Genomic DNA, 26,358 nt, shown 5'->3' with positions numbered 1-26,358 from the left:
GGTTTCTTCCATTAATCATGTTCAGACGCTTGACTGACTTAAATCAGTTAAAAAAAATCATAACATGGAACTGGAACTGGAATTGTTAGTAAATTCCTTTCTGTAGGATGACGTGGAAATTTGGGGTTTGGTTTCTGGTAACTGATTACATTGACTTGGTGCATGGCGGCATCAACCATCTGAGCTCTTGACTTTTCACCTGTTTCATTAGCTGTGTTTTTTTTTCTTGCTCCCTTATTTTCTCTTTATTGTAAAATGCTGAAACGCTGCCTAAAATAATGAATGTTTATCCTCAATATTTACAAAAGACAGTCCCTGTGAAAATGTGATGCTCTGAGCAATTTTTAATTTAGGCCTCTAGTCATGTGAAAGAAAAAAGCTTAAATAATAATAATAAAAAAAAAGTCAGTTCATTAGGATCAGATCAGTCAATGCTAACTAGTGATATTTGAATTAAATGTGTCTTTCTCTGGATATTATCATTTGAGTTTGTCTATTCATTTTCTGGTATGATGAACTCTACATGTATTCTTACATTTAGTATCCAGAATTGTTTTGTAAGAGATATTTCTTTAATGATGTCTTTCCTGCATGTTTAATGTTAAATATTTTATGACATAAATTTGGACGACTCCAAGAAAATTCAGAGGCTCTTACACGTTGTACCTGCGTAAACAAGCTCCCATCAACTGATTTTGACAAGTTGTTGCATCTCGTTTAAACTGGGCAGAATATTTTTCCAGAAGAGCCATATTAATGCTGCAGGAAAATATTCTCCTCTGCAAAACATGAAATGCAGTGCTGAGTTCACAGAATTCATGCACGGAGCAAACATTTCTGAAAGCAAGGAGTTTTACTTGCTGGCCGTCAGCAGTGAAATATACTGAATTCTGGTTTTTAGAGGAAGAGTATTTTTACACTTGAAAAAAGGTGTGGACATTTGATAAGACTGAGAAATTTCCACACTCTCTGAGGGCCCGTATCTCGAGCGTACTGTTTTCTTTTTCTCCCAAAAGAATCCTCTCGTTTCTCTGTTTGGGAGTTTTTAGGCGCAGAATTGAAATGTCTGTTGAGATAAAGTCGTTTGCAGGCTGAATAAAGTGGTGAATGCATTAAGCTGGAATCTTTTGGCTGCAGAGGCCAGCTGTGCTTTATGATAGCTGAAGTGCATTGCTTCAAAGTGGAAAAACTTGTACATCAGCGGACTTTCATTTCAAGCACCTCTCTCTTTTATTTTAATCTTAAAGAGCTTTGAGCACTCTCCATCCTTTTGTGTAGCATCCACTAAAGAAGCAGTGGAATCACCGCCGCTTTAAACTCTCACCGTTCGCTCCACATCATCATCCTCCTCTTATCAATTAAGGTTTTTCATGAGAAATGGAAAATTCACACCTTTGAAACAGGATTGTACACTATGCTGAGGTTTATACTCTATTGTTCTGATAGTTGAAAAGCTGTTGTGCTTGCCTGCAATAAAACTAGTGTATTTTAGTATCATTTTCTTCTGGCATAGTGGAGGAAATATTATGGATTGTTGAGAATATTTAGACTGGTATTATATGTAAATCGAATCCATAGACACACGGATATTTTCAATTCATCTTTATTTCTATAGCGCTTTTACAATGTAGATTGTGTCATAGCAGCTTAACCTAAGTTCTAGTAAACTAAAACTGTGTCAGTCCAGTTTTCAGAGATAAAGTTCAGTTTAGTTTAGTTAATGGTTTAAATTTCACTGCTGAAAGTCCAAACACTTAAGGGCAAATCCATCGATGGGCAGCTTTACAATTCCCAAGCCCAGGAAGAATTGGTAAAACTTCACCAATCAACGAAAGTGAAGGAAAAAATACCTATGGACAGTTCTAGAAGTGTTCTGTGGTTGGCATCATCTCTAACCCCTATTTAATTATTAATTACTACAAAAGCGCTTGTTTAAATGCTCCAAACTAGTCCTAAGACATGTTAAAAGCTGCAGGTTTAACAGTTCTTAACCTTTTTTTGTTCACCTTGTATTGTCATTTGGGAGTGAGACCAGTGATGTGATAATTCATGTTCTACCAACACTATATTTGTATGGTTTAAGTTTGGGTGAATCTTATAGACTCGCATCGCTGGCAGCACAATCAGAGCAGGCAGCACAAATCAAAAGAACACTGGTATTCCTGGACGGCCAAGAACTCTGGACAGCATGGAATGCATCTTTATACAATGTGACCATTATATACTGGATAGTTCTAACCCATTTTTACTGTTGTGGTAACGATGCTTATAGTGGCTAACATCTGAACAGGGTGATTCTATTGAGGAGTTGGTTGTAAACATGTTCAGCAGTTTTAAGGAGGGTTTTGTTTTTATTTTTGTGCGTTTCCTGCTTGAGTTTGCCATTTATTAATATTAGATTTGCACATGTTCTCTACTGTATTACTGTGTGCAGTTCATGTACAGTATTGCTCAGATATCTCATGTTCAAGTGTCTGAGGTCAGTAAGATTTATTTGTAAAACAGAAATCACATTGTTAGTATTTTTTTCTTACCATTTTCATCCACTGAAAAAGGTTAATATTTCTGGAGCACTAAATTAGTTGCATTGAAATGATTATTAATGTGCCATAAAATGCATTAATAAAATTACACTAGTTTATACACAATTGTACATGCAAAATTATAATAATATATACACTTTAAAAAATAAATCCGTAAAATGTATGGTAAAAAAAACAGCAGCTGTGGTTGCCAGTATATTACCATTAAAAATACAGTACAAACCGTAAAAGTAATTTCTCATTTTTACAGTAAACTACCATATTTCATTAATGTATAGAGGTAATATCTTTTGTTACACAGACATGTTAACACAGCCATACGCAGGGGGTGATGAGAAAGTTACACAATGAACCATTGCTGATCACAAACAACTTTTCTCACTAGCAGAAAAGTGTATCAGTATATAGAAGGTGCTCAGTGTTAGTCACACAGCTACTAAACACCAGTATGGTAACACACATAAAATTTAAAGTCATGAAATAAAGATGATCAACATTAGGTGTAAAATAAATCTCTAATATGCGTAACTGATGGGGAAACAACTAAAAAGATCCATAGTATTGTCAACAAAAAGCATAAAAAGTGATGTGCTGTGCAGGGAATTCTGGGAATGTCAATTTACATACTGTTAACCAGGTTATGGATTTTTACTGTAGCATTCGTATATTTTTTTTTCTGTTGAAATCACGGCCATTTTTTCACGATATACATATGCATTGATTCATAAAATAAATCATAATACATTTATAGAATCCAAATATTATTATTTTAACATTATATATTAAAATAATAATACTTGGATTCTAGAAAGGTATTATGATTTTTTTTAATGAATCAATGCATATATAAATCCTTTTCTTCTACACTAATGTATAGGGTAGCCCACTTTGCCTTTATATAACTACACAGTGACCTGTAGTTTATTTATGGGTAGTGGAACCTGCAACACATCAGCAGCATACTTCTCAAACTTAAACCCTCAGCGGTCACAACACACACAACCACAGACCAGCAGCCTGACCCCCAGGCAACTGCAGGGCTCAGTGTCCCGCTTATGAGAGACCAAGCTGTGATCTTACCGCTTTTCCACATTCCTGCCTCACCCTTTAGTTGAGTTTAAATGGCGACCTTTGTGCTGGCAATAGAGTTACTTAACTATTAGACTACTAGTGGTCTGGGCACTGAAATTAGGACTTGCCTTAGAGTTTGTGCCTGCTAATGGCATGTGCTCGATAGCGTTCACTTGCGCTCTCTCTCTCTTTCTCTGTTTCTTTCTCTCTCTCTCTCTCTCTCTCTGCTGTTTTATGGTAATGTGGCATTTCGCTGCGCCTCTCTCGTTCAGCCAAAAGACAGAAACACTTTAGTTTCTATTTTTCATTGGCTCTTTTTTTAAGTGCACACTAAAAGTGTGCTTTTAGGGAGAGAGGGTTGAGTGCATGTATGCATTTTTGGCAGACAGATGAAAATAAAACATTACAAATGAAGTAATGTGCACCGTAGATGATCGTTTTGCACTTGCACATCTATTTCTGATGTATATTGAAAGGTCACACGGTGAGCGATGTACACTGAGGGAGCCTGCTACATGATTTAAATGAGCACGTTCTCCTTCATGACCCATTTTTGGTTCAGTTGAGGATATTTCAGTTTTTTTAATTCCTGCTTTTACTTGAAAATACTCTTAAGCAGTCCAGGAATATTAAACATGCAGCGCACTTACTCCAGAGAAGCAGAGAGAAATCCTTCCTGCTCTAAAGGGAAGAAAGGTGGAGGGAGAGGCAGGGGGCGAAGTGAGGGATGGAAAAAGAGAAGGGTGGAGGAATATGAGGTTTCTCTGGGGTCAAGAGAGAGAAGATGGATTGAATTCTGTAAATGTGGCTAATATACTTGCAGCAGTTGTGTCATCTCCTGAGGGACTCATTGCATGTGTGTGTGAGGAGACGGCTTATGGTAAAGGTTTCATCCTTGCATGGGCCACGAGCTGCTGTTGTTCTGATCTCAGTGTTGCATCACTTTTCAGCTACTCACAGGAATCAGTGGCCCCATGAAACACACACACCCAGCGTTTTCAGTCATTTTTAATATACTAGTTTACACTGGGAAGGCTGCAAATTTATTGACTTAAATAGGGATTGCCATCAACAGGGAAATGCAAGCGTTTATAAAAGTGACACAACTATTAGGCCACACACTTAGGGTATCTATCAACCACTCAGAACTGCAGTGAGATGAGTCCAGCTGTCCTTTAGGAAATCCAAATGCTGTATTCCCTCTTGAATTTGGACTGACCTAGAGCTCACACTTTACTAGCCGTCAAACACTCTGTCAGAGCTTTCTCTAGTGTGTAAACTCCAGTCATGCTGTGATCCCACGTTTTTCCCCCTCGATACTGCTCTGTGACAGCTGACAACATGTGTTAGTGCTGCTGAAGTGTGTGTAGTAACAAACAGAACCGAGTGCAACACATGCTTTCAGGATTTTATCATTTAAGTTTTCATGCGATTTCATTTGTCCACTGTAGTCAAATGTGATAAGCCAGATCGAACTACTTTTCATTTTAATATAATTTTTTTGGTAATGTAATAATTTGATTCAACAAGGATGGTTTATATAGACCAAAAGTGACAGGTAATACATTGGGTCTCATTCACCAAGCATGTGCAACCAACACTATATTTGTATGGTTCTATGTTTGGGTGATTATTATTGCTTCACATCACACGGCTGGTGGCACAATGTGAGTGGGTAACACAAATCATCAGAACACCGCCATTCCTGAACTGTCGAGAACTCTGGACAGTATAGTTTGCCTTTATGTACATTGTGATCCTTATATGTAGTTTGAAGTCATCTTTACTGTTGTAGTAAAGATGCTTATAATAGCTAACATACGAACATGATTGTTCTTTTGATGGAGGAATTGGCTGTAAAAACATGTTTAGTAGTTTTGATGGGGTTTTGTTTTTATTTTTGTGTGTTGCTTGCTTGTTAGTTTGCCATTATTAATACAGATGTTTTAATGAACATTGCAGTCATCATTTACCCAAGCTTTAATTTAATTAAATGTATTCTAAATATCGGAACAAATTGTTTTAAAGACATATTTCAAATAAAATAGTGAGTTGCATGAAAGAAACAGGAATATTAAGTTGGGTAAAAGGTTTTTTTTTTTTTTTTTGTGGAAACGTTTAGCAATTGTGTATATTTATGATGTTCTTTAGAGACTTCTTACAAGAACATTTTTAAGAGCAGCAGGTTTGAATTCCTGGACATTCATCACTCAAGAATGTCACAGATCTCCTGGATGTTTGGAATGTTTGCATGATTCATTTTGCACTTTTGGACAACCATGACAACAGGTTGACTTGTGGTGTGTAGTTATTTATTTTGTTTATGTGTGTGTGTGTGTGTGTGTGTGTGTGTGCATGTACCTGCTGCGCCATCTGCTTGTTTCAGACCCTAACTATCAACTCATTTACCTCACTATATTGTACCAAACCCCTTCTCTGTGTGAGGGAGGGAAAGATCATGAGAAGGTTGTTGTGTACGTGTAAGTGAGACTGCAATGGACATCCTGAGCTTAATCATGTTTTGGCAGCAGCAGTTTAACCTCATCAGGGGCTACCATCTATGAAAGAGTCTGTTTAAAAGATCAAACTGTGTGTATATGATTTCCTGCTGCTGTGAAATTTGAGAATCAACTGAATTTAAGGTTAAATGTGCAAAATATGTTGAACTTCGCAAGAATGCAGGGAGTGTTGTAATTTGAAGTTGTTTCTTTCCTGTTTTGACTCAATCATTTCTGATATGCATGTCATCTTGTTTTTGTCACCTGCAGAGATAACCAGAGTGAGGAAAGACATGTATAACGACTCTGTCAACGGTCTGGTGGACAAACACCCACTGGAGTTACCAGAGCCAGTGGGACCAATCGTACATCTGCAGGAGAAGCTCTTCGTACCGGTCAAAGAGTACCCAGATGTAAGTATCACAAGAAGGTCCTGCATTAAAAGCTAATAGGCAGTTATACGGTCTAATGAAATTTATAGGTGAATAGTTCATTCCTGATTCTTTAGCAGGGAGGAATCATGATGTTTGTGTGTAAATGAGAACTCCTCCTCATAAGCTAGTTCAGCAGTAGTAGTTTTTCCTGTATTCGTTTTCTGTAGGCAGCTGGAAACGGTGTCGCAATGCCACAGGCCCTGTTCTAGTAGTAGAGAAGGATCTATTTTGAGTGTATTTGTGGAGTTTAAGAGAAGGGTTTCCTCCAGTGCACACATATAATGTAGCTTGAAGTTTAGATGCTTGTGTTTGACATTTCTCTCGCATTCTGTGACACAAACACACACACTCTGGTGGGCCGTGTCACACAGGGAGCAATTTTGCTGGCTAATTCTTCTGTTAGGTGGACAAGAGAAGAGGGGAGGAGAGAGGAAAAAGGGGGTCAGCAGAGCATGAAATGCATTTTCCCTCTGACGGCCCTGATAAAGGCCACCCCATCCGTCCCAGCGGACCAGCACACACCCACATGCACACACGTAACCCCAGGTTTCTCCAAGTTGGAAGCAGAGTTAATTACGATGGGAGCTACTGCTCTGCTTATCTGCATTTTTTGCAGAATGTTACTTTTTTAAATTGGCCTTTACCTTTAAGCGCTTCCTGTAATAATAACTGCTTTACTTGAGAAATTTATTCACCTCTGTGTGACCCAGAAAGCTGTGTGTGTACATTCACTTAGGCTGTAAAAACAGTATTGTGAATAGGGCTGGGTGATATTGCAAAATAAAATTCTGATATCATGTTTCATGTAACAATCCATTAAGGAATATTAGGATTTTTTGCTGTTTAACCACTTTATTTTAATTGACCAAAATAACTTAGACAAATAGTTTTAATAGTCAAAAACAAAAATATTTCAACAAAATATCTGATCTCTTTATAATAAAATAAACATAAGTGTTAAAGAGACTTAAACTTGAGAAATAAAATGTTACAGAGTGTGTAGAGTGGTAAAGGTAGATCAACATCGGTAAAGTGTCAATAATGATGATACTGTAAGCCTCAAACTCTGTAAACAAATATGATAATCAAATCTGAGCTTTAAGTTAAAGAAGCAGCCATCATTATTCAAATACATACTGCAACATTACAAATTGTGAAGTTGAATGACTATATAACCCCCTATGCTAAACAGTCTTTCAGATGGGGTGCTAGTGGCTGGGATGCACAAGAAAAGAAACCAAAAAGCCACTCTGGCTACATCCTTACATTTCTTTTTATTTACAATATCCTCACTGCTGCCATATGGCACTTATTTTGTTGTTATTCTGACCTGAAGTGACAAGCGCGAGTGATGCTTTCCTTTACCATTTTCTATGCCGTCTTATGTAACGAGGCGACCATCAAGCGATTCCTCAAAGCATGACAAACGGACAAACCATTGCTACAACTCCAATGCAAGTTTATGGAGAAAAATAAAAAGCGCTGCAGTGTTTGGATGCGCTGTGTTTGTCTGAGGTAATAAATCTACTATTATTACTGAAATGTGTATATTCCATACAAAGTGTGAAGCAGATTGGTTAGTTCTACCTGAATCGCGGTGCGCTCGCAGCATTCGAAAAAGTTCCGATGTTTTTAGCTAGGTGTAACTGGAAAATGCCACTTGCACACGATGTTGAACTCCATTGGAAATGACAAACTTACACGCTAAACTTATTGCCATTCCTTCTAAGACACACGCTCAGCAGCCACATTTTAATAAAGCTATAACCTTCATACTGAAACTACATACAGAATCTTCTTTTTTTTAATCGTTATTAGTCAATAAATATCAATACCGATTTTATTGCCCAATTTTATTGTATTGATTTTGTAATGTCACACTGAAGTCTGATTTAATGCTCCAGAACATTTCTTAATGGTCAAATAAGCTTTGCTAGTTTAATTTATTTGTATTTATTATCTTTCAGTTTTTTAGAGTCAGATTTATAATGACATTATAAATGTCTTAAACACTTATAAATATTTTCATCATTACTAAATAAATTTCTTGTTTAAAATATTCATACTCTGCGCACAAATTTAGAATGGTAGTATATAATTAATCAGATGTTTTTGGGATGCTGTTGTTTGCAATTGTAAGACTCTACAGAGTAGCTCAATCAGTATCTCACTCAAATATTGTTTCTATTTAGTTCAGTTATCCTGTAGGGTAAATGTGTCATGGTGTGGAAAATTCTTTCCATATTGTCTTTAATCGTATCAGTGTTTAGAGTGTGTTCATGTGACTGTCCGTCTCAAAATAGCAGGCACAGCTATTGGAAAACATGGCTGACTGGTATAAAATGAATACCACAGCTCCGTCATGCCATGGAAAATATAGTGGCTGTTTGTGTGTTTTAGCAAAAGCAAGTGGGCGGACACACACACACACACACAGTGTACAGAGAATCCCCAGCTGACCCCCTCAAATCTGTTTCTCTCTCTCACTGTGTTCCCTGCAAGTCTCGCCTCATTATTCTTCCCCCTGGTGGTTAGCATGAGTCACTGTTTCACAACACACACATACACACACACAGACATTTCCACCCTAATGTTCTAAACACGCAGGGAAAGGAAGAATAATTGTAGCCGTTATTGAGCAGGGAAATGCTAGCATTCACTTCAGTCACGGTCTCTGAGATATGCTCTTTCAGGCAGGAGAGTTAGCTCGGGCATCCAATCTGCAGCTTGATTGAGAATAAAGTGTCCATGATTGGTGATTCGGTGGTCTTTATATTTAAGTAATGCTTTCTTGGTTGCCTCTCGGTTGGATAGAATGCATTTTATTGGTGTTTTATAGCGCAAACTTTCTGTGTATTAAACACCCTGTGGTTTGACACCTAATCTCTTTACAGTTCAGGAGGAAAGGGATCTTGCTTTACATTGAGCTCAATTCACGATTCTAGCACTTGTATTGTAACAGATTATTTTAAAGTGAAGGCTAATGGAGGAGAGAGAGGTCTTGTTTAAAGTGTCGAGTGAAGGTAAAAGTGTGCAGGAAGAACCACACACATGGGTCCACCAAGGTCAGACCCCTTGTTCCAGACTAGACATCCGCTCATGCTTTACTGCTCCAATAATAAACGGAAAATAGTCTCTGGATAGACTAAACTTACTCCACTCCTTGTCTTTTCTGTGTAGAAATTGTTTCAGAAAATTTAAATTTTCAGACCACAACCATGATCAGCTAACTCTCATCATTCACAATACATTGAATAGAAAATAACATGTGAAATGACATAAGAATTAAATAAAGAGCATAAGTCAATCAAAAAGTGCAGGCAAATATCAATAGACCATAGTATCACAGCAATATTATCTTGATGCATAAATGCCCATATCGAAATGTTGCCAATATTTTAACAATTTACGATTCAGCAAAACCTGCAATTCTAATGCACATGCACAAGTAAATCTCCTTCAAAGGGCAGAGAGGCGCTCTCACATGCAAGCAGCAAAAAAGCAACAAAGAAGAGACATGGGCTGTTTCTCAATTCCAAAAATGCAGAGAAGGGACTTTCTTTCTTGTGAAAACCAGTCTTGCCAGGTTACCTCGAAGAACTCGGGAGACCGCGAGAACACAGAACATGTCTGAGAAATGGTCTTCCTGATAATCACATGACCTTCACACATATTTAACGGGAAATTATTTAAACATAACAGCATATATACAATGATTTTTTGTTTCCTCTTATATATATATATATATATAACATGCACGAAAACCTTACAAATATACATTGTACAATACAGATAAAACGGATTTAACATGACTTCAGCACAAAAACACAATGCGTTTATGCCTTTATTATGATGTTCATGGTAATGTTTACCTCTATCTCATTTAGGGAAACTCGCTGCACTTCCCACCTCCTTATTTAGCTGCAATTGCTTTTGTGATTTCAAGCAAGTTTTGCACTTAATGCCTAGTTCACACTACAGGATTTTAAACATCGGCAGATCGCTGTGCTGTTCACACTACGTGACTTGATTTTGTGTCTTTTAATCTCTGTGGTGTTCACACTACACAACACTACGTAAATAATCCACAAGAGGGGGGTCATACACTACAAGATCTGACAACAACTAGTTCCCCAACCGCTTAGTCAAGCTACCAGACCACAGCCAATGAAATGTTGAGGGAGGAGTCGTCAGAAAAAGCTGAACACTGCTTGTGTGCCGATGACATCACTGACAGCGTTTCAAGCTTTCAAGGAAGCATTTAAAAACATCGTCAATCAGCAAATTGTTCGTCATAGTGTGATTGATAATAAAGCAATTATTTTGAAGTTAGAAACATTGAGAAATGTTTTTATTTAAAACGGTTCCCCTGTGGGGGCATGAACTAAAGTTAAAAAAGGTAATTATGATATTTCACAGAAGATTGCCATGTATTTAAAATCGCAGTATTGTATCTTATATCACAATAATAATGTATCGTGACACACACATACTGTTATCATACTGTGGCAATCCCCGCTAATTAATATATTCTATCAGTATTTCAGCCTGCACACTCATGCATAATTAGGTCTTGGTTCCTGTGTCTTGAGCACAGAATGTCCATTTAATAAAAATAGCTTGTCCTGCAAATGTGACCCTGTTAGTTTACAGTTAAAGTGTTTGTGTTTGTGAGCTTGTGCACACTTATGTAGCCAATCAGAAGCATCTTACCTTAGATCAAACGTCAGGGACGACCCACAACCTTCAACACCTCTTTGAGAGCACTCCAGTAGCTGGCCTGTTTATAAACCTCTGTCTATATACAGTAACAGCCTCTCTCTCCTGAGCTTTACAGATGGAAAAGACTGACTTGTATGTGAGTGAGGGGGAAAAAAAAAAGATGGCTGACAGACCAGGTCTATCTGGAAGTGACAGTTTTCCTCCCCCTCTCTCTTACTCTATCTTTGTCTTTTGCCTAGTGCTGGCAGTGAGTTTCAGCGAGACGTTTAGCTTCCTCTCTCCTTGGAAAAATCCTGTTACATCACCTGTCGTCTACAAACTGTTTTCTGTTGTAACATTGCAGCGTACGCGTTGCACGTCGAACACGATGTTATGAAGATGTATGTCTGTGGGTAAAGTCTATGGCCACAGGGCCATTTAAATAATTCTGATTCATTTAGCAGGTTACATATGGTTTACCAATTGCACAAACACCTGTATGAATATACATCTGCATCAGCTCATTGTGATGGAACTAAATTCTCTCATGGCATGTGTGGTTGACACCAACTCCCTGCCATTCAGGAAGTGGTCACCTCTGGCTTCTGGCTGATTTAACAGCAAAGATGCTACCATTAAACCGCAATGAGCTCATCAAAGCATCAAGATATTTATAGAATCATCCTTAAGATGAGGACAGTTGGGTCTCCCATCTAATGCCCAGAGTCGTGAAGGTTTTTCATCGTGATTTTCTCCTCTCGCTGCTGGGAAATAGGAAAGCTGCTATGTGGGACCCGTTTTTTTTTTATGAGTGCAATATTGGTGGTTTGGTAGCTTGGAGATCAGTCTAAAGCCTCCAGTTTTAATTTGCAGGTTATTACTGGGGCTTTTGAAGCCAAAGGACTCCAATCAAGCCTCGCAAATGACATGGAGTCATTTCTAAAAAGCTTACTGATTCATCAGAGGAGGCTTGCCTCAACACAGACCCCTCTTCGCCACTTATGCTTTTCTGTAGATGTGCGCCTTTTCATTTCCCAGACGTTTGTTCTTAATTGCCATTTGTGCATGCAGATGTTTCATATTTTCAGCGGGCTCTCAGAAGTGCAGTTTAAAAATTATAGCACCGCTGCTTCTTATTTGGGGCATTTTTTAAGGATGTTTGTCTTCTCCTAATAAGTGAAACCTTCCTAAGTTGTCCAAAAGTCTGTGTTTTAAGCCTAATGAGAGTAGCCTGCCTACATGCTAAGAATGTGCTGAAATCCAAACAAGCCATAGATAAAGTCATTCGTAATGAACGTACTAGATTGTTTTAGGATTAGTTGCTGTCTGTAGTACCAAATCAGCAGATTTGACCATCATGGATGCGTTCCAAAATGCCTGTGATGCCCAGAAAACAGTGTCTGTGAAGGCTGCTTGCTAGGTTTTGAAACTAAGCCACTGTGTGTGTGGCTGATGAATTTCAGAGACTGTAATTGGGGGCCTCCGCAGACTGTCTTGGCAGGTGGACTAGAAGCCAACAGCATCTTCAGGGATGCATATGAAATTGTGTGTGTGTGTGTCCAGTGCAGTGGGCTGAATCAGAGAGAGGGAGAGATTACATCCTCACTGCCTCCTCTGCCCTGTTCAGCATGCTCGTGTTAATTCAGACACAAATTACATTTGGCTCTGAGAGAAAGAGGGCAGGACTGACAGTCAAAGCAAAGTGACGCAGCTTTCATCTTCTAGGTTTTCTCAAATGAAGGTCCATTTCAATAAGTAAAAGCTTTTCCTTTTAGTGACAACACTATTTCTATTAGTAATATGTCCATATCTAGATGTCTTGTTATATATGATGTAATGGTGTAATATTAAGCATTTAATTGGCTATCTTTCAGATTTTTTCTTTCTTTATACTAGTTGGCTGCTAATATTCAGTATTGCGGTACTGCTAATATTGCTGACTGTAGAATGATAAATCTGTCAGGCTTTTTCTCATTTTTTAATTCGCTTTGGATTAAAGCCTCTGTTAAGTGATTAAGTGTAAATGGAGCTGTAGCTTTTAGTAACACTAGTCATCTGTTAAACCACCTGTTTACCACACCACCACTGCGCTCATTTGGCTTTTGTTTGCTTCTATATTGTTATTGTGTGTCAGGACTAAATGCTTGGAGCTTACAAAGATTGATTTTGCTCCTGGTGTTTAGAAAGGATTAAACAAAAGAGAGAGAGAGAGGTAACTAGATAAAAAAAAAAACGTGATTTATATTAGGGATAACAGGCTACCTCTCTCTCTCTCTCTCTCTCTCTATGTCTCTCTCTCTCTATGTCTCTCTTTCTCTCTCTCTGTCTCTCTCTCTATGTCTCTCTTTCTCTCTCTCTATCTCTCTCTCTATCTCTCTGTCTCTTTCTCTCTCTCATCCATCCATCTCTCATTCTCTTTAGAGAGAGTAATTACTTTGCTCTCAAAGGACTCATGTCATAATGTTTCAGATTGGATTTTCTGCCCTCTAAATTATTACACACACGCACACACACACACACACACACACACACACACAAAAAGTGAGGGATATAGAGGAGAGAAGAATAGAAGTCTAATTTGGACCGGCTATTCAGTATTTGGATTGTCGTATTGCAACTTAAGTCCTATTCATTTTGGATGAGATCATTTGGAATGGAGTGTAAGAAGTGATGCTGGCTTAACTGATCCTTGATGGCTCATTTGTTTGCTGAACTCATATAAATTCTCTTAGAAAACTCTTAAAATATTCTGTAGCACTTCTAAAGTTTCACTTTTTTAATATCAATTTGTAAATGATGAATGATCAATGAAAGGAAATTTAGAGCCACAGCTATTGGGTAGATTAAAACTGAACCTACATCTATATTTCATAATCATACGGAGTAATGGGATATTGTAATATCGAACATAGAAAACAGTTCTTAAACAACTTTTAATCAAAATCAACTGCTTTAAAAAAAATAATTCTAAAGATTGAAAAGTCTTTTTTGTTCTCTCAGCGCTGAAAATAATGTGAATGTCAGTCATGGAATCATATTACAAACACTTACTGGCCACTTTTAGGAACAGCTAGTACCAGGTTGAAACCCACCTTTGCCTTCAGAACTGCCGTAATCCTTCGTGGCATAGATTCAACAAGGTACTGGAAATATTCCTTTGAGATTTTAATCCATATTGATATGATAGCATCATGCAGTTACTGCAGATTTGTCAGATGCACATCCATTATGTGAATGTCCCGTTCCACCACACCCCAAAGGTGCTCTATTGGATTGAGGTCTGGTGACTGTGGAGTCCATTTGAGTACAGTGAACTTATTGTCATGTTCAAGAAACCAGTCTGAGATGATTTGCACTTTATGACATGATGTGTTATCCTGCTGGAAGTAGCCATCAGAAGATGGGTACACTGTGGTCATAAAGAGATGAACATAATCAGCAACAATACTCAGGTAGGCTGTGGCATTGACACAATGCTTAATTGGTACTAATGGTTCCAAAGTTTGCCAAGAAAATATCCCCCACACTATTACACCACCACCACCAGCCTGAACCGATGATGCAAGGCAGCTTTCCATGCTTTCATGTTGTTGATGCTAAATTATGACCCTACTGTCTGAGTGTCGCAGCAGCAATTGAGACTCATCAGACCAGATGATGTTTTTCCAATCTTCTATTGTCCAGTTTTGATGACCCTGTGTGAATTGTAGCCTTAGTTTCCTGTTCTTAGCTGACAGGAGTGGCACCTGGTGTGGTCTTCTGCTGCGGTAGCCTATCCGCCTCAACGTTCGCCTCAAATCCCAGTAGATCAGCAGTTTCTGAAATACTCAGACCAGCCGTCTGGCACCAACAACCATGCCACATTCAAAGTCACTTAAATCACCTTTCTTCCCCATTCTGATGCTCTGTTTGAACTGCAGCAGATCGTCTTGACCATGTCTACATACCTAAATGCTGCCATTTTTATTGGCTGATTAGAAATTTGCGTTAACGTGCAATTGGACAGGTGTACCTTATAAAGTGGCCCGTGAATATATAACACTTCATAAAAAGAACTTGCTTGGAGTCTTGTCTGAGTCAGACTACACTAGTTTCGCTTTGTATTTGTTTGTGGCAACCTAAGAGGACAGCTTATTCATAGTAAGATATGTTGGCTATTTATTGTCCTTCTATTATTTTGTATGAGAGCCAGGTCTATTTCACATCGCAATTAATTTGGACTCCAAGCTCACAACTTGTCTAAAAGTATTTATTTATTGAGTTGAGTTATTAAAGCTACACTGTCAAAGGTAATTCAGCCCAGTGTTCAAGGATTAAGATATCCAGACTGTTAATGTAGTTCGTACAATAGCCATGGATTGGCTGTGCTGTTGTATAAAAATAAATAAATAAATAAATTAACCTTTTTTACAAACAAGAGTCAGACCTCCATTCCTAACTTGTCTCGCATCCACAGCTGCTCACGGAGATGAAACCGTTTCTCAGCTCTGCCGCACCGCACGCTTGCTTAACACAGGTTAATTAGTAATTAGCAAGGGCATCCAATAGGTTATCTCTCCTTCCTTCTCTCGCTCTTACACTCAGTTTCTCCATCTCACTTTCTCTGTAGAAATATGGCCTATAGATTAATTGAATGATATGCTGAAACTTTTGAGATTTCATTTCTTATGATGAAATAATGCAGAAAGCAAGCAGACGTTGCAGAGACAGCAGCGGAATGATCATGGATTGTAATGTTTTCCTCTTTCCCTCTGGAGGATTGAACTAAATGTGATGCAGGGAGCAAGACAAAATGCAAATATATGGGGCACAGAGATGGAGCGAGGAGGTGTACAGGGATGACTAAGGTAAGAAATGAAGTGCTGAATAGAGAGGATGTGTGAAGCTGCAGAGCGAGATGAGGCAAAGGTGATGCTGTGTGCTGACACCTGTTTACTGAACTGACTGAAAAACAGACGAGCGGGTAGAATACTGAAGCAATGTAGCGAGAAAGGCGACTGTTTTCTGATCCTTTTTTTTTCACAACTCCTGTGACAGATGTGCTTACACTGTGGCGAGCAGATTGTTGTTTCAGTTTGTTTGTGTGAGAGACGGAGAGTACAGTGCATCTTGTATCACTCCACCGGGAGGCCCCAGTTGGATGCATTACCTCAGATTTTTTTTCTTCTCCCCCCCCAACTTGCTGGATTAGCTGTTGTAAGCGCTCGTTTCCCCCTTCACATTTTCTTGTGCTGTCCACAACTGATCAGAACCTCTACTAATGCAACATTTGCAGAATTTTCATCACTTGCCCTTATCTGATAAATTGATGTAAACAAAATGAGCTAAGTTTCTAGCTTCTACTAAGCTAACTTGCTCGTGTAGTTTTGTCCCTTTTGTAATATTTTCCATTTAATAATTTTGTAATGCCCAAAGTTAGAACATCCCTCTAGAATTTAGAGCATTAGCTAATAGTTTTTCAAATCAAGTTTAATGGATAATAAAAATAGGCTTTTTGACCAAAAAAAAAATGCTGTTTGCATTAAAGGGGTACAAAACAGACAAGGCTTTTATACTTAATGCAACTACTTCATATCATTAATATTTTTCAAGATTTAAACGTATTATTTTTCTAATTTTTATAAATAATTTTGATGATTATTGTAAAGATTTATATAACTTTTTTTTTAATCAAACTTTGATGCATCACAAAATCATGTCGTGCGCACCCAAAGCGAACCTTTGCAATCACAGCGATGACTGCACATCTGCTGTGCGCACTCAAGCGATCTAGCGAACGCATAGAGTATGAACCAGGCTTAACACAGCCAAATTACAATAACAGCAACAACAACAAAAATGTCCACACAAATACACATATAATGAATAATGTACATCCTTGAATGGATCATTCATAAGATCATTCAATATTCATCCAATTGTTAAGTGTGACGTCCCGTGAAGCGGCTTCCGAGTCCAAGCGCTTTATTAAACTGTATGGGGAGGCTCATCAAATGGTAATATTAAACGTTTACAAAGTGATGTAATACTTTTGAAAAACACCTATTTATCTATCCATCTATAGATATATATATATGACTAATATCCGATGGCCATTAATTTTTAATACATTGTTAAAATTTTGATGTCTGTGATCCAGCAAGTACAGAGACTGTTGTGTACACCATGATTTTATATAGAATTCTCTTTGATATGTGATATGACTTAAAAAGTGGTCTTAAACGAATATTTTCTCAATTGAAATGAGTAGCCGCTTGGACCCGGAAACAGGATTTCATACATCACAACTTAACAAGCAGATAACATGCTTTTGTGCATGCATACAATCAGATTGAGGTGTATGGCAGTTTTTTTTCCTCACATTTTAAGAGTGGTTAGGGTATAGTCTTAACATTTTAGACTGTAGATGGAAGCTTTGCTGAGCTGTTGACCTTTTGACCTTGTGTGTTGATTTGTAATTTGTCAACAACCACTGCTTTATTTGAATAAATGCTGACAGTTGCAGTCTGCGAATGCTTACTGCTGCATTTTGATTGGCCGTGGAAAAACTGATACCATGTCTGACTGCACCCTATCAAAAAAACATGTTTTTATATAGAAACATTGACTACCGATGGAGCACATCCAGTGGTTAACCTAGGCCAATGGGTGATGTATTATTCTGAATGAGCCACTTGATCTTCAGCACTTGATCTTTTAAACTTTGACCTTCACATGTCTTGAAATTAAAGATTGGTGTTTCTACACGCCACTCCTTTACCATTTCACTTTAGAAGTGACTGCTATTCTAATAATCCCCTTGTCCTCCCTACCTCCTCCTCCTCATTGTCTTTTCTCAGCACATTTCTGAAGGGCAGATGTGTGCTCTTGGTCATGCTGTTACCAGTACACGTTAAACGTTCAGCAATGAAGGGCCATGACCTTACGAGCAGGGTGGAGTGATTGTGATGGAGGAGAGCGAGGCAGAAGCGGAGAGAAGGGAGGGCAGGAGGTATAATGTTGCGTTAGCGTTGCTGCTCGTTTGTCTCTGTCAGGTCCCTTGGCTGCGTCCCTGAACTGCTCAACTCTCTGCTTGCTCTCACATTTAGGCTGTTCTGTTATACATCCCTACAGCTTAACACTGACACCCACGCACACACGCACACTCCCGTGCACAGCATATAGATTTTTCAGTTATGCAAACATGTTACCAAGGTTCACGGTGACGTAACCAATTGGCAGCAGAAAGAGATTGATTCTGCATTTACCCTCTATTAGGAGCCTGTTCATAGAGTTAGAGTGCATATGAATGTGGCTGAATTTGAACTAATAAAACAATTCTGTTAAAAATAAAATGAATCATTACTAGGCATGGGCTGGTATACATTTCTGATGGTATGATAACCTTGGATAACAATATCACAGTTTCACGGTATTGTGATAACTGCTTAACAATAACTTCTATTTAATTGTCTGGGTAAAAAACAACTACTTTACCCCCCCCCCCCCCCCCCCCCCCCCTATTCAACACGATACATTTCATTTTAGGAAACATTTATACAGTTTTGGAACAGTAAAGATGTCAGATTAAATAATTCAATTAAATTAATGATATCTACAATTTTTGTTAGTTTCAAAACCACGTAAAAACCTTACATATACCTTAGGAACGGTATAACAGAAAATGTTTATGGTTTTTAAACCTTGACTTTTCCATACGGCGGTAAACCTTGAAACTGGTTATCATCCCATACCTAATCAATACTTATTTGTTGTTGTTGTTTTTTGCAGTTATTGTAGGCTGACTATCAATAATAAGAAGGTGTGAATAAAAGGAACAATAATAAGAATGTAGTAAATGACACGCTCTCATCAGCAATAATGAATAAACTGATAGCTGTGATGCATTATGATGAATAATTAATAAATGAAATAAAATAGTTAATTAAAATGCACTGTTAAAATGGTGAAACTAAATCTAATAATAATGTGGTAAAGGACTCTGCTTCATCATAAATAATAGTAATATTAAGCATAACAAAATGAACTGATAGTTGTAATACATTGACGTATAGTAAATATCTTTAATAGTTTAATGAAAGGCATTGTTTAAATGATAGTTACAATAAAATAATAGTTATTATTTGCTATTTTTGGCCATTTACGAGGTTATTAAATCTTCTATCCGCTTCCAGTGTGTCTTTACTGCAAAAAGTTTTGAAACCAATGACAGTCTGAATATAATGATACAACAAAAGTACATTGAAAGTAGCTCCCATTATGCTCCGCAAAGCTGTCTAGACTAGAAGTGTCTGATTCCCTAATGTTTCTCTTCCTGTGCTTATTTTTGGTGTTGTCTAAACTATTTCAGTAAGTTTATTTCTTTTCTTTCTGTCTGCCTGAAATACAGGCATTAGTTTGAGTTATGCTGTAATATGTGAAGTTTCATTTAAATTGAATAAATAGCTGCTAAGGTCAAGCTGATGTGTTTTCAGTCTGTCTGGTGAGTCTAGATTTTATTTGATTCTCTTCTCTCTTTTTGAGCTCATTAAAGGAGCTGACACCCAGATTCCTCCTCTTTGTTGTTGTTTTTCTTTTATGTGGTGGTCGAGTGGAATCTTCCAGGCTTTCTGTGGGTGATCTCTGCCCTTTTCGTGCTCTCTTACAAACATGTGCTACCAGAGTCAAAACATTCTCTCATCGTGTAGTCTAAAAACTGGGTTTTTTCCTCCCCTTCCCCCCCCTGTGTCATTCCCCTCATGCCTCCATGTACAGAAAGTAAAATGGTGGCATCTCCTCCAGGCTGTAATTACTGTCTGGTTCCAGTATTCAAAGTGAGCAATTTCCCCCACTGCATCAGGCCGCTGCTCTCTGCCATGTCCAATCAACATCAACACACACAGACGCACAGAGGAGAATCCGCTCTCATCTGCATGGAGAGACAGAGAGAGAGATCATGCAGGTGCGATGCTGCGCTCCTGTGAAAGAGAGGAAGTGATAAAAGTCCTGATGATGACTGATCATCCTGACATCACATCATTGTGTTCGCGGTGTCGTTGGATATGTATTTTTGTAGCTGTTTTATCAGCGTCTGGTTTTTGTTTACAGTGTACGTGAGGGTTATGTGAGGGACATTCAGCGCTCATGTTTACCTAAGGCATTGATTGTCACTTCTGGCTGTCTCCTGATGATGATGTCATGTGACTGTGTACAGCACTACTCAGTTTTACATGTGTATGCTGCCCCGAGTCTCATGAGAGAGCATTCGGGATGTATGTAAAGAACTCCAGCGGTTCTGATCCACCTACACAGTTGGAGCTGTCAGATTACGACGCGTCATCTGTTTTCAAATGACAAGCCTTTGGAGAGAAACAGCATTGTTTTTTTCTGTTTATACATTTTTGTTCTGTTTATCTTTGGGGTTGTCTAATAGTGCATTGTCTTTTAGAGATCCCTTTCTGTTGATCCTAATTAGCTCAGCAAAGATGTAGGAGTGAAAACTGATTCAATCTTTTTAGTCCTGTAGGGAATACAGGAGTTATTCCTGATGGTTGACACGGCAACATTGTAGGATTAGGGTTGGGTATCTAATTTCCACAGGTTAGTAGTAAGCTAATGTAATGGTAATTGCAAAATGCAAATCTTATGTTTATACTAACAAGCAAATGATCAAAAGAAGTATCATAATGCAATTCAAACATGCAATACATGAATTGATGTATACTTTAAAACTTTAATTATATTGTTTAATAAAAATGATACTTTTTTTTTTTTTTTAAATAAAATATTTTTATAGAGTCGTCCACCATAATTCTGTGGCTCAAAAGTATTGTTTCAGGAACTGTTTTGGCACCGGTACAGTTTTAAAAGTATCAATTAAGCACAAGTATCGAAATAACCCCAAATGATACCTAGCCCCTATTTAGGATGTATGGCTTTTAATGAGAAAGTGGCAACAGTTCAATTTCTTAGTTGTTAGATCACCTAGCTACTGGGGAAAGAAATGTTGTTGCAGTAGTGCTTTTGGATTTTATAATGTTATTTTATTTGCAAAAGCCATTTTAAAAAATCACATGAACAGAGCTGGTTAACAATGTGTGAGTGTGTGTCAGAATTCCACAAAGCAAGCATGTAATGCCTCATAATGCAGATACACTACATTTGAAAATTTAGGGTTAGTAGAATTTTAAAAAGCAAGAAAAACTTGTACTGAAATGAAGCACTAAAATTGATCAAGTTTTGTTTTTAATTCAATTCGCAAGTCTTGAAAAGGAAGGAGTTTTGGTTACCATTATAAAGATGAATTTGGATTGAAGATACTCTTAAGCTTTATTTTAACAAATATTGTGGTTGCGTTTTGATTTGCGATTTAGTTTTGTAGTCAAGCTTCAGCTCAGTTTGTAAGCCGTGGCAACAATTACTGTTACAGCTCTTAAAAATGGTCTGTTTTTGTTTGGTGTCTGTGACTTTGAAACCAAAATATTCTCATATTACCAATGCTGCTTCTCTTTATTAATTTGTCTATTAAGTCTTCTGAAGCAGCAGACATCATTATCCCACTTGTCTGCACTTTCCTGTTTTCCTTTTTTATTGTGGGCGTTCACACAGTTTGATTGCGCAATTCTGATTGGTCAGAACAAAAGTGTGTTCACTCAATTGGCTAGTCACTGTTACGCATTTGCTCTGGGCGGGGGAAATTAATTAATACATATATATTGTATATCGCAGCCACTTGAGATTTAACTAATCACAACATTTCAAAATCTAATTGCGATTTGATTTTGATTAACTGCACAACACTAATTGCCTTAACATAAATACATTTTAAAATGTACTGGAAAATAGAAAACAAAAAAGGTTCATTTAAATTCCACAATAATTAACATGAAACATTTTTGAACAGTATTGTCCCACATTTTGTACTTTTATATTTAAAATACTGATATATTTATATTTATATATTTAATATTCTGACAGGACAGCCCTGTATTTAAGTATGTAAATGATGAGGTTACAAAATTGTTAAAGATTTTAGAACATAATCATTGTGACTAATAGTGAAACGGAAGTCAAATTTAAATGAGCAAAAGTAGTTTCAGTTTTTAGTTTTTTAATTAACATTTCTTTTTTTTTGGTTGACATTACCTGAACTGTAACGCTCATAAATAACCAAAGTGTATGCGTGCAGAACTGGATTAAGCATTTGAAAGCGGAGCGACAACCATGTTAAGCTGTAGTGTGGATGTGGGCTCTATTCGTACAGGACAGGATTAAGCACTTACAAGGCGACTGGCTCTCTCTGTCTTTACCCTGAGTCAGAGAAGTGAACTGATAGAGATAAAGAGTGAAAAAGGGTGGATTTTATTTTATTATTTTTATTCGGAGCTGTGCTGTCGGAGAGGCATGGTAAAGCTGGGAGGATTATAGAGGTAAATAAAGCGTGCTCTCAGACAAAACCCCGGAGCACAGCGTCAGGGACAAGGGCCATGATAAGACCCCTCCCATTCTTTAATTCTCCCCCGTTGTTTCATTTCTTATTTACATTACATACGGCCAGCTTTCCTCCCTTTCTGTGCCTCGCAGCATGATAACAGAAAGAAAGAATTATGAAGGACATAAAAAATGAAGAGCAGGAAGGAGGAAACGCAAGCAAGAAGAGGCTTTGCAGCACTGCTTAGCATTCTGTTTGGCAAACATGAGCTTGACTATGTTTTCAAGCTTTTCCTTTTCTCTCCGTCATCCTCATTCCCTGAAGCTGTCACTCATAAATGGCTGTCGTAGGTAACAGATTGATTAGCCACCTGGTCAGTTGAGGTAGTTTCACCTTTTTTTTTTTTTTTGTTTAGAAAAAAGCCACACTGAACTGAACTTAAACACTACAAACTGAACTACACTGTTGCAATTTACTATGACCTTTTATGTGAAGCTGCTTTGACACAATATACATTGTAAAAGCACTATACAAATAAAGGTGAATTGAATTTAGTTTGAAAATCATTCTGGACATTTGCTGTTCAGAAAGCTACACTGGAACTAATAAAATGTATTAATGTTTTGTTCCTTTCTTGAAATGCACAATTACATACTTTGCTCAGTATCAGATGGAGGATTTTATGTATTTTATATGGCCTCTTAGCTCAGATTGTACAGCTTTACTCACTCACCATCATGTTGTTCTTAGCCTTCGTGACATTTTTATCTTTTGACAAAAGTAGACCAATGCAGGAAGCCAGGAACTTTCATTCTTTGGGACGGTTAAAAAACTTAAGCCAATAAATCCTTTTTTATGTTCCAGTAAAAGTTAGAATAACAGGATAGTGATTTAAATCGACATTTATTTATTAATGAACCATTTCTTTGAATAATATGATCTTCATGACATCTCTTTCTGAATGCATTTTAACTGGTCTCTTTTCTTTCCAGTATAATTTTGTAGGGAGAATTCTTGGCCCTCGTGGACTCACAGCGAAGCAACTGGAAGCAGAGACTGGCTGCAAGATCATGGTGAGAGGGAGAAGCTCCATGAGAGACAAAAAGAAGGTAAGACATGCATAGAAATATATATATTTTTTTATTAGTTCATTGACTTAAGTCAGAGTTGTCCAAACTCGGTCCTGGAGGGCCAGTGTCCTGCATAGTTGACTCCAACTTCCTTGAACACACCTGCCTGGAAGTTTCTAGTATACCTAGAAAATGCTTGATTAGTTGGTTCTGGTGCGTTTAATTGAGGTTGGAACTAAAACTGAAACACTGGTCCTCCAATACCAATTTTGGACACCCCTGACCCAAGTTCACCGTGAATGTAAATATAACCCAAATTTAAATTAAACACTCTGGGTTGCCATAACCCAAAGTTGGTTATGTTCCACTAGGGTAAAACGTGTAATTTAAATTTAATTGAAAAAAATTAACCCAATGTTGGATTTGTCCATATTTCACCCAAAGTTGGGTTGCAACAACGTTGACTTCAAACTAGTTCCCACAGCAGTGACCAGTGTAAATAGAGGACAGCTAGTAAAAACTGTTATAGTAAAACTTCACTCCTCTGGCCTCAGGAGTCACACTAGTGACTATTTCGTTTACTTATTATTGCACCTGCTTCCTATTCAGATTCCTATTCGCTCATCCAAAGAGGTTACATTAGTGCCACAACACTGATGGAATTGGGTTTGGTGTGGTAAGTGCAATAGAGGCCAGAAAGTAAGAAGAACACCTAAATCTTTCTGCCTTTAGAGGCGCTCTAGCGATTGATGCTAAACGTTGCATTCTTTTGCATGCATGTTAGTGTGCTCCTCCAAGGCTGGTTTAAATCCTGAAAGTAGACCTGGAGAGGTTACACCAGCACTGTTCAGACTGATCTGTGCTGTATGTTGACCTGATCTTCACTGTCCATGCTTTGTGGTTCAGTTTGATTGGACCATTTCAGATTTTCTTGTGAAAAATTGCAGCAAATAAAGAAAAAGTGGGGTACCAGCACACGTTAGAACAAAATTGTTGCACCAGTCGGACATTTTGAACCAGCTGGACAAATGTGACCACTTAGTTGCAATTTGGAACCCCTTCTTTTTCCTTCGCGGACAGCGTTCTGCTGACGTTTGCCATTTGGATCTAGTTTGTCTCTAATGAGCCAATTCAATCATTTATTCAGTCCTATTTTTTTTCCACTCACTGTTAGCTTGCAGTGCTCCGGCTGAGGCCCAATTCTATGTCCAGTATGTGGTGTTGTGGATGTCAGAAAGAACAAAAGCACATGGTAGACATACTGAAAAGTAGAGCCTAAACCATGCTTTACATTCTCAGATGACTCAGACATCCACTGTGGGATCAGCAGAGAAAGAGCTAAACCCTGCCTGATGGGAAATTATGGCTTCAGGAGTTATGTAGTACAGACTCATTGGCTCTAGCAGAGACTTTCTCCAGTCGTGCAAATTGACATTTGTACTTGTAACTGCTCAGCAATACACTCTGAGAAATCAGAAGAAATGGCAGATTCTGTAGTAAGCAACTGAGCTGATTTAATGTTATAGTCTTGAGCAGTCCACCTTGTTTCCTGGAATCAGCAAGATTTGTATAGTCTAGTCTTTTTCTGAGTTTCTCTGTCAGTGTCCCAGTGGATTTGTTTTATCAGGAAATCCTCATCACTGTGCATTAGCATTACCACACACACACCTGAGCCCCAGCTGTGCTCCCCTCTGGAGAAGCCATATGTGTGAACTTGGGGGCTTGATGCAGCAATGGATTAATCCTAGAAAGACTTCTCTCTTGTGTCTCTTCATTTATTTAACATTTCTGTAGTGGTTGTATCTTTCGATGCTCTGCTGAATGCAAAACACTCTATTGTCTGAATGACTAAATGGTTCCACAATACAGAGATTGAACTTTACCACCTCCTATTTAGAGTTTCTTAAAGAAGTCTCCTCACTTACTATATAACCCTTTTTTCCACTGAGATATTGCTGATTCTTGGCTGGGGTACCTGTGATACCGTGTTTCCGCTGATTTTCAATTGAGCTAAAAGCTGACACAACTGACTGTTACTACAGGGAGCACATGCTGTTCCACTGACGTAATTCTCCACAACCAATGAACATTTGCCATTAATCCCTAAATGTTTCTCTCTTTTTTTTTTTTTTTTAATCTGTTTTCAACGTTTAGCCACTTTCAGGGGTGTCAAAAATGGATCTTAAGTTTGATTGCGAAAGATCACCTACTCTACACCTTCTGACCTAACAAATCATCATTCTTGGCAGTGTTGTGAGAAATTGCATATAAGCAAGGTGGCCATACTTCACGGTTATACCAAAACACACAGGTTACAACTGAAATGTTGCCATCTTGTTTGTCATGCTGATTGTCACCATGAAGGCTATGGACAGTGTGGCAAAATAAGAGGGAAGAGTGTTAATGGAATCAAAACTCAAGTGGCCACAAGAGACTCATCTGAACTTGTTAATGCATGGTGGATGCTTTACTGCATCTCGGATGGTCACAATGTGAAAAATTCAAACAGAATTCCCACACATAGACTTTACTTGGGCCGCCCAGGTATATTAGCGACTGCCCAAGTGTATTTTGTGAAATCTTTTTTTTTTTTTTTTTTACTGTTATCATCCTTTCACACTTTTATTTATT

The 26,358-nt window shown here is 38.0% G+C and overlaps 1 protein-coding gene across 5 annotated transcripts in view; it reads left to right on the top strand.

Moving 5' to 3' along the window:
* The window catches only part of qkia (QKI, KH domain containing, RNA binding a), an 84,106-nt gene that overhangs the window by 17,569 nt on the left and 40,179 nt on the right, over window positions 1–26,358 (top strand). For all 5 annotated transcript variants that reach the window (XM_056476899.1, XM_056476898.1, XM_056476904.1 and 2 more), the window contains exons 2-3: window positions 6,383–6,525; window positions 23,650–23,766. In XM_056476899.1, coding sequence (XP_056332874.1) covers window positions 6,383–6,525; window positions 23,650–23,766 — 260 coding nt within the window. The remainder of the gene's footprint in view (window positions 1–6,382; window positions 6,526–23,649; window positions 23,767–26,358) is intronic.

Source organism: Danio aesculapii, chromosome 17 (assembly GCF_903798145.1).
Source record: "Danio aesculapii chromosome 17, fDanAes4.1, whole genome shotgun sequence".
Taxonomy (NCBI): Eukaryota; Metazoa; Chordata; class Actinopteri; order Cypriniformes; family Danionidae; genus Danio; species Danio aesculapii.
This window is presented reverse-complemented; position numbering and strand designations above follow the sequence as displayed.